The sequence below is a fragment of the Hippocampus guttulatus genome, chromosome 8, assembly GCF_054856545.1.
Source record: "Hippocampus guttulatus isolate MCC_2025c chromosome 8, RoL_Hgut_1.0, whole genome shotgun sequence".
NCBI classification, from domain to species: domain Eukaryota; kingdom Metazoa; phylum Chordata; class Actinopteri; order Syngnathiformes; family Syngnathidae; genus Hippocampus; species Hippocampus guttulatus.
This window is the reverse complement of record NC_141268.1, coordinates 22,868,980-22,881,617: the sequence shown is the minus strand read 5'-3', so window position 1 is coordinate 22,881,617 and position 12,638 is coordinate 22,868,980. Positions and strand designations below refer to the sequence as shown.

General features: G+C 52.3%; 1 protein-coding gene across 1 annotated transcript; it reads left to right on the top strand.

Annotated features, from left to right (window-relative positions):
- Positions 1 to 2,977: 2,977 nt before the first annotated feature.
- LOC147201894 (protein kinase C delta type-like) lies at positions 2,978 to 12,339 on the top strand. The gene is made up of 17 exons (XM_086117665.1): positions 2,978 to 3,192; positions 5,629 to 5,759; positions 6,322 to 6,594; positions 7,235 to 7,403; positions 7,544 to 7,575; positions 7,687 to 7,772; positions 8,038 to 8,167; positions 8,274 to 8,374; positions 8,447 to 8,528; positions 8,621 to 8,742; positions 8,856 to 9,029; positions 9,161 to 9,252; positions 9,331 to 9,393; positions 9,515 to 9,653; positions 9,838 to 10,026; positions 11,128 to 11,256; positions 11,375 to 12,339. Exons 2-17 carry the CDS (start codon positions 5,651 to 5,653, stop codon positions 11,531 to 11,533), a joined length of 2,049 nt encoding a protein of 682 aa, XP_085973791.1. The 5' UTR covers positions 2,978 to 3,192; positions 5,629 to 5,650; the 3' UTR covers positions 11,534 to 12,339.
- The last annotated feature ends 299 nt before the right edge of the window (positions 12,340 to 12,638 follow it).

Here is a 12,638-nt window from a genome sequence, read left to right as displayed (position 1 = left end):
GTCAGACTGCGTTGCGCCCAGCTCATGAAAATTGCTTTGAAGATTTCAAGGCATGGCAATATGTGGGCTTTTTTTACTTTGGCAACATCTGCAAGAAGGAGAATCATTCAAAGTGTTCTCAAAGGGAAGACCGCCAGGTTGAAAAAGACTGGATTTTGAGGGGAGCGCGCTTGTAGCAAAACACGTGGAGAGAGTCCGTCCCCCATACGGGGAACCAGTGTGGCTGGAAAGTTTCCACGCCGTTAATCTCCAAATCTTGTTTTCAAAAGTGGCATTTCAAGAACAACTGGCTGGCTGCTCTTTGTTCTCCTTTGGCGCTCCGCTTCTTAATAACATCCACACAAAAGGCGATTGGATATCGATTGGAATTATTTACAGCATCTCACGGGCTGGTGCCGGAATGACCGGTTTCGCGATCGAGAGTCGAGTGACATGATCTCGAGGTCATTTAGGTGCCATTTCAACAGCTTGCGTCGGCAACACAAGTGAATACAGCGGCGGGGGGGGGGGGGGGGGGGGGTTGGAACAGGCAAGATTTACCGGTAAATTGTGGCTAACAAACACAGGCTGTCATATCAGTGCAAGCAAGTTTTTGCACTCCTTGTACTGGTGGGGGTCACAAGCACAACTGCCTCACAGTTCTGAGGTTCTGCGTTTAAAAAATAAAAATAAAAAATCCAAATCACAACTATGCTCTGGCCCTTTGTATGTTAACTGTTGTTCCGGCTGAAGCTGTTGTAATGTCTTGTATTGGATCGTGCGCTGTCGGAACGGCTACTCTGACTTCCTTCCACATTCCAAAAGCACGCATGCTAGCTCAAGAGTAAATTGGTCACGCGTTAACCTTTCACGTCCACGCTGCCCTGAGGTGGCTGGTCACCAGGCAAGCCGACGGGCTAATTTGTCACCTCGATGCATGTTATCAACTTAATGACCGACTTTAGTCGCGTGGCTTCTGAAGAAATGATTTTCTTTTCCTGCGCACGGTCAGAGGTGAGGCAAAGTGAGGTCGCTGCCGTCGGCGATGCCGATGTCCGCGTGCTATTTTAAAATAGCCCGCCTTTGTTTGCGCAAATGATTGCACGAAGCGATTGTACGACCCGGTTCCATTTTTTGTTGAAGTGGCGCTCTTTTCACAACGGCTGCAGCTGTAACAAAGCGCTTGGCGGAACATTGACCAGAAACATGAAGAAAATAATAATCATCTAAAACACCCGTCAGTTCCACGGCGCTAACAACTGCGCAAAGACCTTCGAGATAGGCCTCCTTTGAACTGGTCAGAAATGAAAGAAGGGGGTCCGTCTTTTAACCGTGAGCACATCTGCCTCGGGCTTGTGAGATTTGGGCTCGCAAGCTCGGCTCCGGCCTTCCCGTGCCAAGTCAAGCGCACGGTGGTCTCGGCATTGCCCATTTGTTCCGAATGTACCCTCAGCGCGATGGGATGTTGGTGCAGGTGCCCCCGTGTCTGGCCCGTGACCAGTCCAGAGTGCGACCAAAGCCAGCCGGGATGGGCTCCTGATCAATTCACGAATGGAGGACAAGAGCCACACCCCCCCCTCCCAAAAATGCCAATTGACTGACATGAGTCCTGTCCAGCTAACTTGTTAGTCAAAGTTTGTCGGCACCTTAACCACAAATCCAAAAGTAACTTCTTTTTAGTTTTTGTGCCAAAGCGGTGAGCGAATGATTGCTCCCAAAGAATGAGCGCCAAGAATCGATTGTGAGTCGAGTTTGGAGGTGAGCGAACCGGTTGGGCCTAAAGCCGCTTGGAATTGCCGAAGTCACGACAGGTTATTTGTGTTGACAAGAAAAGCGTCACGATGCAGCACTCGTGGAAACAAGAAAGCATTCCTGCAACCTTGCAAGTGCCGTCATGCCGTCAGCGTGCGGATAGTTGAGTTCCGTCGTCCGGACGCTCTAGTGGACAAAGTGCAAGCAGAATCGTCCGCCGCTGAAGTATTCACCGAGAGAAATTGGCTGCCAGCAATGACGTTGGCGGGTTCAAAGTCTCTCTGGTGGCGATGAGTCACTCTTTGGTCGCACTGAGTGACATTTTTTTTCCGGATTTGCAGCTTAAGCGAAGGCCTCTCGATGGCATTGTTGTGCTCTTGTTTTGTTTGACAGACAGAAATAGCTCTTTCGGTGCTGAGGCAGACCGTCCAAACGGACCGCTTCGGGGTGGGGGGGCGGGGGGGGGGATGATGACTCAGTCAAATGGCTTGCCATAACTCAGCACTGGGCGGGCCGCTCGGCTTTGTACGAAACGATGTGGGCGTGGCCGCCGTCGTCACACGCGACGCGTTGAAAGAAGTTTGACGGGCAGTCGTTTTGAGTCGATTGTGAAAACACGGCCTCGTCCTGACTGCGAGTCAACATCGGACGAGTCAGTGCGCACAGGAGCTATCCATCCATCCCTTGCTCGCGCTGGCAAAGTCGCGAGGCCAAAAAGCAGAAGAGCCGACCCCATTTACGATACCGATCCCCCCCGTTGGAAACGTTCGGACGGGAGAGATGCTGGCAAAAAGTCGAGCCAACGTCGAGTGTTTTCCTCTTCATGTCAAGATGATGACTGGTTTTCGTTGCTTTTTGTCAAGTTTTGAAAGTGACGGCACATTTTACGTCAATACAGAAATTCAATCCTTACCTTTACCAGAATATTTGTGCACAACGGAGTTACCAACGTTTGGCTCTTTTCAGACTCATAATATAGCGCACAGAATATTTCGCAGAATCGTGGATTAACGATTAATATTTATTCATATGATATCGGTAAATCAGTCATTGGTTACATGTGACCCTTTAATATGAAACAAAGTTGCCCCCCCCCCCAAAAAACGATCAATGACAAAAAATCCACCTGCACAGTCACACATGGAAGGAGAAGGGAACGACCCGTGTGACGTCATACCGTGTACTTGTCGCGCAAAGCCGCCGTGTGGGGCAGCACTTCGCCGCAGCGTGCCACCGTGCCACACACGCACACACACACACACACACACCGAGTCAGTCACACTCCACCCCCGCCCCTCCAAACACACTCATTTACAGGCTCACTCACTCTCTCAGTCAAGCACACGCACGCACGCACCGCGGAAGCAGCGGAGAAGTGCGACAGCCAAGTCGCGATTGCGCCGGGGGGCAAGAAGTGGAAACTCTCCGCTCACGAGACACTTGGCGAGTTGGCGGAAGCGCGTAAGTCCCAATTTTCTCGCCGAACTCGTTCAGGTCACAGTGGAGGTCGCCGCGCGATTGTCGGCGCGAAAGAGACGCGGTCGTGCCACTTTGGCTTTGAGCTCGCTTTGGGGAACGCAACGCAGGCAAACAAATCCCGCTCGGCGTTGCTTGCGAGAGGCGCTTCCGCGTCTCTTCGGCTTTTCGACGCCTTCCGCCCGAAGACTTCCTTGTGGAGTTCGGACAGACGGCCCTTTGAACGTTCACGAAAAGACAGAAGGACGAGGGCATTGGCTTTACAAACGGCCATTGCCGGGTCGTCGCCTATGGCAACCGAGCCGGTGACGCTCACTTTGGACCGCAAACGTCTTGAGCTGGGCCAAAGAACGCGACACATTTGTCGCACGGTACATTTGGGACCCTCCACAGAGGCAAAAGATTCCCCACCACGAATTGTTGCCCTCACTTTCATTTGATCATGAACCCTGTCCAACATTTGAGTCGTCAACTGATTGACATATAGAATGTTGTTTACACCCCCCCCCCCGAAAAAAACCCAAAAACAAATCGTCCATTTTTAATCCTGGCATCTTTTCAATATGTTGCCTTCTTGTGGTCATTCCCATCCCATCCATTCTCAACATGTCCCATACCACACGCTGAACTGGTCGCCAGTCAGTCGCCGGGCACGCGAGAAACCCGCATTCACACCATTGAGTGGGAAGCCATCCTCCGCTGCCCCCCCGTGCGAGTCAGGCGAGTGTAGCGTGACTATCATCGCCATCCCGTATGTTTGAAATGATCCCTACCTTTGACCCCCCCCCCCCCCCCCCCCTACTCGTGCTCCTCAATTGGATGCTTTTGGAGGCAGGAATACTTCTTGTAAGCGCCGTGTCAGTATTAGCTGTGCGGTATCACGGCTTGCTTTGAGGATGCCCTCTGGACAGCAGCTGAGCAAGTCGCCGCCCATGTGCCGCCTTCGCATTCATCGGCAGTTTTGGAAAGCCAAAGTCGCGCCGCCAAAAGAAGCTAGCGCAAGGATGACTTGCGGTGATTTCGCCACATGCTGAGAGTCACGCTCACAGCTCACACGCGCTGTCCAAAGGCTTCCCGGCGCAGGAAGAAATGCGCCGTGCTGTTGATGTACAGGCAGGAAGAAAAAAAAGAAAAGAAAAAAAAACCCTTCTCGGAAGAAAGGATTCCCGCTCTGCCGGTTGAGCAGGTCTGACGTCCTGTCGGCGAGATGAGCGCAGGAGTCCGATCGCTGACTCGAGGCGTAGAATTAGAAGGCGACAATGGACGCGGCTCTGTCCTTGTTGCCCTCCGCGTGCACGCGCAAACAAGGAGAGCCGAATTGTGTGTCAGCGGGCGTTGGGTCACGGATATTTACCTCTAAAAAAAAAAAAAAAAAAGGCAGCAGCTCATGACGCGTCGTCACATTTTCATTTCGTCTTGGGTCCCGCCGGAATGCTTTCCGGTCCTGCTCCTTCCTCATTTGCATGGACTGTGCTCTGTTTTTCCAGTCCCCTTGGGGACACAAAGGTCTCCCCCCCCCCCCCCCCCGCCCCCGCTACTTCTTCTTTTTCCAAAGTAGCATGTCTTCATTTTTGCCATTGATTATTGAGAACTCAGAAGTAGTCTTTACAGTATTTGTATCATGTTTGTGTTGGAATACACTCTAGCTGTGTGTGTGTGTGCGTGTGTGTGTGGTGCGTTTTCTTGCCTTTAAATTCCGTGACGGAGCAATGGTGAATCTGTCAACACCGACCGTGCCTCAACAAAGATAACTGATAGTGCTCTCGAACATTCGCGTTTGGCAGGGGCGGGGCTAGAATTTAAAGCGCGGAGCCGCTTTGGTCGACTTCCCCGAATGGAGTTCTCGCGGCGTAATCCTCAACCGCGAATCTCCCGGCAACTGACGCGGAGTGCTCCTTCCAAGCTGGAGCACGCCCAAATACAAGAAAAAGACACGGCGCTGCCGAGGACGGCTGGTGGGGTTTGGTGGCGATCTGCCTGAATGCGGGCTCCGATGCTCCGAGATGGACTTTGGAACTTGAATGGCGTTTGAGCCACCGCACTTGCATCACCAGAGTGATTTGAAAGGCTTCTCTGGTCCTTTCACCAGAAGTCCCCGTCGCAAAGTCGGACGGTTGGAGATCAGGTGGCGATTGGAGAGTCTTCCTCCCGTGAGGGACATGAAATGAGGTGAAATTCCAAGTGAAACCTGCGCGATGGCTCAAATTTCGGACAACTTCCTGCCCTCGTTTTGGGATTTCCACTCTCTTACTTTGACGTTTTCCGTGTACCGTAGCCAAGAGGTCGTTTCCATCCTCGCTTGTTCCCGTCTGCTGAGGCTGTCGGCAACCTTTCCCTCCTTGTCTCTTTTTTTTGTTTGTGTGACTTGCGCGCAGCCTGCGTCCGGCAAACGTGAAGGCCGATGTGACGTTTCCCTTGCAGGAGGCTGAGGTGAGCCGTCGCCATGGCGCCCTTCCTGCGCATCGCCTTCAATGCGTACGACGTGGGGGAGCTGCCCCCTCCCTCCGAGCCGCCCTTTTGCGCCATCAAGATGAAGGAGTCGGTCAGCACGGGTACGTGCGGCGAGCGCAACGGCCCCTTGCCTCCGCCATCCGATAGCAGTGCGGCTCGGCCTCTCGGGAGGGACATGCTTTTGGCGGCATGACGCAAACGGGAATATCTGTCATGTACGGAACCCCCCCCCCCAAAAAAAACTATTGTGCAGCCAGCCAAATGCCACCCGTCGGTGTTCTTAATGTTGCTACTTTCTGCACTGGCCACCTCCTTCTACATGTTGCAGTCTCCCAAGTCGGTGGAGGTTGTTGGCTTTAAAAGTCAAGCGCAGGGGGGGGGGGGCGCATCGGGGGCAACACCCCTTTTGGAGCCCACCTCCCCCATCTGTCACCACGGCCTGTCAAATTTTTATTTTTTTTTCTTTCTACAGTAAATCTGACCAATTGGTTCAAAGCAGGCCTTTGCATTCGGTTCAAAAGCTGGCGCCGGACCACCGTGAGTCCAATTCCAAGCATTTGCTGCGTGAAAGGGGGCTCCCACGCTTACCTCGTCGAGTTGCTCAATCAAATTGTTGATGTCGTTTGTTCTCTCCCCGAACTATAACCCCTCTTTTCCCGCCAGAGCGAGGGAAGACGCTGATCCAGAAGAAGCCCACTATTTACGCCTCGTGGAAGTCCACTTTTGACGCTCACATCTACGAGGGCCGCGTTCTCGAAGTGGTTCTGATGCAGAGCGCCGAGGAGCCTTTGGCCAAGGCTACCGTCGGCATTTCTGCGCTCGCCGAACGCTGCAAGAAGTCCAAGACCAACGGCTGTGCTGAGTTCTGGCTGGACTTGATCCCTTCTGGGAAGGTCCAAGTTGCTGTGCAATATTTGCTGGAGGACACTGACGCACGTAAGGCGGCCTCGTCTTATCTTTCTCAATTTAAATGGCCCATAGGCAAAGTTGAGACCAACAACATCCCACTATTTTATTTATATACAGGATGTGTATACATCTTTTTTTCCCTGCTGAAAATCGTCCTTAAAAAAAAAAAAAAAAAAAAAACTGGGCCCAGTAGTGACCCTTGGCCTGTAATCAAACCGAAGCCGCAGCTGTGAAGAGCGACCGTAGGTTAGAAACGGCACGGTTGGCTTATCGCCTCGGTCTCCGCCCGCTTTGTTTACCGCTCTCACGCCCAAGTGACTTTTGACCCCCCCCCCCCCCGCGCGGTTGACCTGTTTCACAGTTGAGTTTTTCTGCGTTCATCCTCCCAAGTGTGGAATGTGTCGGCCGGGAGCGCCGTCGCCAGCGCCAATCGACTGTCGATGTGTCGTATATTGTACCGGGTGAGGTCATTGACTCTGCAAGAGAGGCACTCGCCATATTTCGAGCCGCTCTCCGCCCGCCGCGGTGCGGCCGTGTCGCACGGCAAGGTTACGAGCGCTGCCCCAAATCCACGCGCGCCACTCAATCCACAGATATTTGCTTCGCGGCCTGAAATGTCGGACGTTTTTCTTTCTTTCCTTCGTTACGGCGCGCCGTATGCCTCCAGCGGCAAACAAGACCTCGGTGCGAGTTGTTCCCGAGGATGGACTGGCAACCCTCAACAAGAGGAGGGGAGCGTTCAAGCAGCCCAAGCTTCACATCATCAAGAACCACGAGTTCTCCGCTACTTTTTTCCACCAGCCCACCTTCTGCTCGGTGTGCAGAGATTTTCTCTGGTGAGTCCGAACGCGGTCAGCGCACCGAAATGCAAAAGAAAGCAACGACAACATTTTTGGATGGTCCTAATCTCTGAAACTAATTTGTGTTGTGTGTGTGTGTGTGTTCCCCCCCCCCCCCCCCCGGCATATCCATTCAGGGGACTCAAAAAGCAAGGCTACAAGTGCAGACGTGAGTCCCCCCCCCCCCCCTACCGTTTTTCACAATGACACTAGTTGATCTTCTTTGCAATTTGACTTCCCAATACCTTCAAATTGGGACACGTTCTTTTGTTTCACCCAGAATGCAATGCAGCAATTCACAAGAAATGCATTGACAAGATTATCGGCAGGTGCACCGGAACCGCAGCAAACAGTCGGGACACGATGGTGAGTAGTGAAAGTCGTGTCGGTCGGTCTGCCTGTCTATAGATATCTATATCGATATCGCTATATTTTTCATATAGCTCTGTTTATGTGTATGTATCAAACTGTTTTTTCCTCATTTGAATGACTGTTGATTGTGCCAGAAACGAATTAGGAATGAACAAGACGATGTGATTGCGGGTGAAGGTTGCGAGGGTTTCTGTAAACGATCGGGGAGTCGCATTCCGCCGATGTCGTGAAACATTGAACACGGCGTATCTGCGTATAGTTCCAGAAGGAGCGCTTCAAGATTGACATGCCGCATCGCTTCAAGTACAATAACTACAGAAGCCCCACATTCTGCGACCACTGCGGCAGCCTGCTGTGGGGTCTCTACCGGCAGGGCCTGAAGTGTGAAGGTGGCTTCCGCTCAACCGTTGTCTTGCCACGTTTTGATGGAGAAGGACGACATTTTCCTCCACGCTTGCGACGGCAGCCATCCCTCTTTTGTGCTTTTCACGTCAGATTGCGGCATGAGCGTCCACAGTTACTGTCAGAAAAAAGTGGCCAATCTGTGCGGGATCAACCAGAAGCTACTGGCCGAAGCGCTCTCACAAGTCTCGCAGGTTTGTACGAACGGATCATCGATGGCTCGCTCTTTTGTGCCGGCCGGCCATGACAACTACTTGACATCCTAGAGATCCCTGAAGAAGTCGGATAGCTCCGGCACGGCAGATATTGGGATTTACCAAGACGTCCGCGCAGCGGCAGACCCTGCCGGTAAGATGTTGTCATTGCGATTTAAGACTGCTAAAGGTTCACATGCATGTCTTGATTTATTTTTTAATATTGTGACGCGCAAACTCTCGCAGCCGACAAGAATGGCAAAGCGAGCGAGGGCCCGAGCTCTGCCGCGCCTTCTGTTAAGCGGTCGCAGCTGACCGTCGACCACCTGGTCTTCCACAAGGTCCTGGGCAAAGGCAGCTTCGGCAAGGTGGGTGGGCCGACGAATCGACCGACAGCGGGGGAGCGCGCTTCCGCCGGCAGGAGGTGGCGCCTTCCGACGCTCGTCTCATCTCGGCGGTTTTTACGGCTACGACCCCTCAGGTGCTTTTGGCTGAGCTGAAGGGCCGGGACCAGTTCTACGCCGTGAAGGTTCTCAAGAAGGATGTGGTTCTCATGGATGATGACGTAGAGTGTACGATGGTGGAGAAGAGAGTCCTCGCCCTCGCCTGGGAGAACCCCTTCCTCACCCACCTGTATTCCACCTTCCAGTCCAAAGTGAGCAACGCCGAGCGCGACGTCGCACATCGTCCCCGGCGGCCCCTCGCCGTCCTTTTCGGCCGCGCCCGGTCCCTCGGCGCACGCTTTCCCATGCCTCTTAAGTTGATGAGGTGGTGCCGTGTGCCCAGGAGCACCTCTTCTTTGTGATGGAGTATCTCAACGGCGGCGACTTGATGTTCCACATCCAAGACAAAGGCTGCTTCTCGCCCACCCGGGCCACGTGAGTGGGGAATCCGTCGGTTCCGGGCTCGTGCGCCGTGCTTCAAATCACCCACGCGTCCTCATCACCGTGCTTCAGATTCTACGCCGCCGAGATCGTCGTGGGCCTGCAGTTCCTCCACTCCAAGGGCATCATCTACAGGTCAACACTCGTCGAGGGCCACGGCAAATGGAACGAGCGGCCCGTTTACGTCCGAGGCGGATGCCGGGCGAGGGCAGCTGAGCCTCGGCCTCACGCCGACGGGTCTTGTCGTCATCCGCAGGGATCTGAAGCTGGACAACGTGATGCTGGACAAGGACGGGCACATCAAAATTGCAGACTTCGGCATGTGTAAGGAGAACGTGTTTGGAGACGCCCGAGCCTCCACCTTCTGCGGGACACCGGACTACATTGCCCCCGAGGTATCGAAGCTCGCCGAGACCAAAGCCTTTGCCCGCAGCCCGCGACGGGCCTCTTAACACCGGCGATATTTGCGGCGTGGCAAAAACCCAACGGGCACTGGTCCGCTCGAGGTTCCCCTCTCGCGGGCTCGGGAACCGACGTGCTTCCTCCTAAGTGGTCTCGCTCTTCCATCTCCCCCGGCAGATTCTCTTAGGGCAGAAGTATACCTTCTCGGTGGACTGGTGGTCTTTTGGTGTGCTGGTCTACGAAATGCTGATTGGCCAGTCGCCTTTCCAAGGCGATGATGAAGATGAGCTGTTTGAGTCCATCCGGTCGGACACCCCTCACTACCCTCGCTGGATTCCCAAGGAGGCTAGGAAGTTGCTGGAACTGGTGATTGGACTCCACGCCTTCTCTTTCAATGGGCCTTGCGCAAAAGGGCTGCCATTCGGGAAGAATGCACCGCAAAGTGGCGGCAGGTCTTGTCAGACTTCAGCTTAGCCGAACCATAAAGGACTTAGGTGTGTTTCCTGGTTTCTTTACCGCCACCGATGATGGTGACGTGTAATAGTGGACCTCCGACTGAAAACGCAAAGAGTCTGCCAACTTGCTTTAAAACGAGCAATATCAATCCATCCATCCCCCAACCTCGGCGAAAGTGGCCCAGGTTGGATGTGAAAACATCCGAAGTGATGCGTTCACTGTCATTAAAAAAAATAAAATAATTCAGATGCCGGTTACATAGGGGCAAAAAAAAAACAAAAACATCTGATCTGGGTCGGATTTGCCCGCCGTGTGAACCTCTCCCCAGAACGGAATTGTGACCACAGTGACATCGAACCTCGACGTCATTCAAAAGCCCAAAATGTGCTCGGCGCGGGCGGAAGACGGCGCTTCGTGCGGAGACTTGACAATTGTCAGAGCCGTTTGGAATCGACGATCTCGGCGTTATATTTGACTTGAATTCATTCCCACTTGAAACATGAAGCGCAAAGTGGGCGCCAAGGGTGAAAGTAGTCCTTCAGCCACCGCGACGGACAGAGGAGACCCTTTGTTTATTTCAGCGCGCCAATGACGCCACGTCCGCTTTTAGGCGATCGAAAAGCCTCGCCGCATTTCCCTCGAATGCTTCGACCTCCTCTCCTCTCGCACGGCTCCTCTGTCGAGAAGAGAGGATAAAAAAAAGAGATGAGCCCCTGCCGGCTGGACCGCACTTACCTACACTTCTTCTTCTGTGCGAGTGGAACGCAGCCAGAGCTCTGCGGGCCTGAAAATGTGAATTGAGCACGACGCCCCGGCCGGAGCGTAGGGTGACAGGTGACCCATACAAAGGGAAGGTTGAACAGAGGTTTGACTCGGAAAACATGTGCCCCCCGGACGGCGAACAAGTTCTTTGGCCTCTTCTCTGGTCCAGTGGTCCCAACCCGTCACGTTCTGCGAGATTGCGTTGCACTGTCTTAACGGTCGTCTTGTTCTCCTCCCTCCTTTTTGCAGTTGTTTGAGCGAGATCCCACTCGCAGACTCGGCGTGGTGGGAGACATCCGGGCGCAGCCCTTCTTCAAAAGCGTGAACTGGAGAGCTCTGGAGAGGAGAGAAGTGGAGCCCCCTTTCAAGCCCAAAGTGGTGGGGGAACCGAGCGTTGCGATGTTCTCGACTCATTTTGCGCCGCGCCCCCGTACGGTGGCCCCGGCTCGTACCTGTGTATTCTCGACTCACTTTCTGACTCTCCCGCCGTCCACAGAAATCCCCCAGTGACTGCAGCAACTTTGACAGAGAGTTCCTGAGCGAAAAGCCGCGACTCTCCCACGTTGACAAGAACCTCATCGACTCCATGGACCAGTCGGCTTTTTCTGGCTTTTCCTTTGTCAACCCCAAACTGGAACATCTGATAAGCAAATGAAAAGCCAAACCAGCTGCACCGGGACCTCGTCACTGACTTACACTCTGTTTTTTTTTTTTTTTGCTTTGTTTTCATGGTTCCCGAATACCTCACTCGGAGGAAAAGAACTCAGGCCTGTCACGTGTAATGAAGGGACATACTTTACACACCGTTGTAACTATCATCAAATGTGAAGGGTTTGTTTTGGGGTTTTTTGGTAACATTTGTCTGATCGTTTTAACCATACAATTCCTTCTAACCCGATCATCGATGTACCGGTACCGTTTCCTGAAATTGACAAATAGTCACACTTTTCATTTCTACCACATCCTGTGAATATGCCGTTATTATTGATCAAAATAAAAGTACTACTCCAGTCGCTAATGGATAATCCTTCCCCAGATGATTTCATTGAAAAAAAAAAAAGCACATTACATAAATCTCTTGAAACATGCTGACTTCCTACTCTGACTATAACACTGGAGATGCTGTAGGCAAACGTCTCACCGTAAATGCACGAATGTCCTCCGAAACAAATAAAAGATTCTTTTATTCTTGGTCAGTTTTCCGCTGTCTTAAATCTGCACACTTAGAACTCTAAGCACACCCGGTGGTTAAAATCAGCCTTGGAGAAGTAGTACCCGCAGTCAATATTTGTTTGTATTGTCCTGTTTTGTGTTGGAATGAGCATTTAAAGTGCGTCGGTAACTTGGAACGTTCTCACCAAGCAAATATGGAGATTAATGTGTTTACCTTTGAGTTATGGCTGTACTTTTTCTTCAATGATACTCTGACGTCTGATTATAAATAAACATTCCTTTTATCCATCCGTTTCCTGGATCGTATTTTCTCCTTGACTCAATCGGTGTTGTTCGCAGACTGTCAGTTGTTTGGGCGCCATCTTGAAGGTTTTTTTGTTTGTTTGTTTTGTCAATGTTGGGAACTAAACTCGACTTCGTCATTGTACTTAAAGGGGAAGCCAGGTAAGCAACTTGAAGAGTTCAAGAAAAGTTTTGACTTACCCTTTAAGTCTATGTTTCGGGTTTCTGCACCAAAGTACAGTATTTCATTTTCACACAACTTCAACGTGGCTCCCTGCTTTTGAAAATAATGTAGATAACTTTCT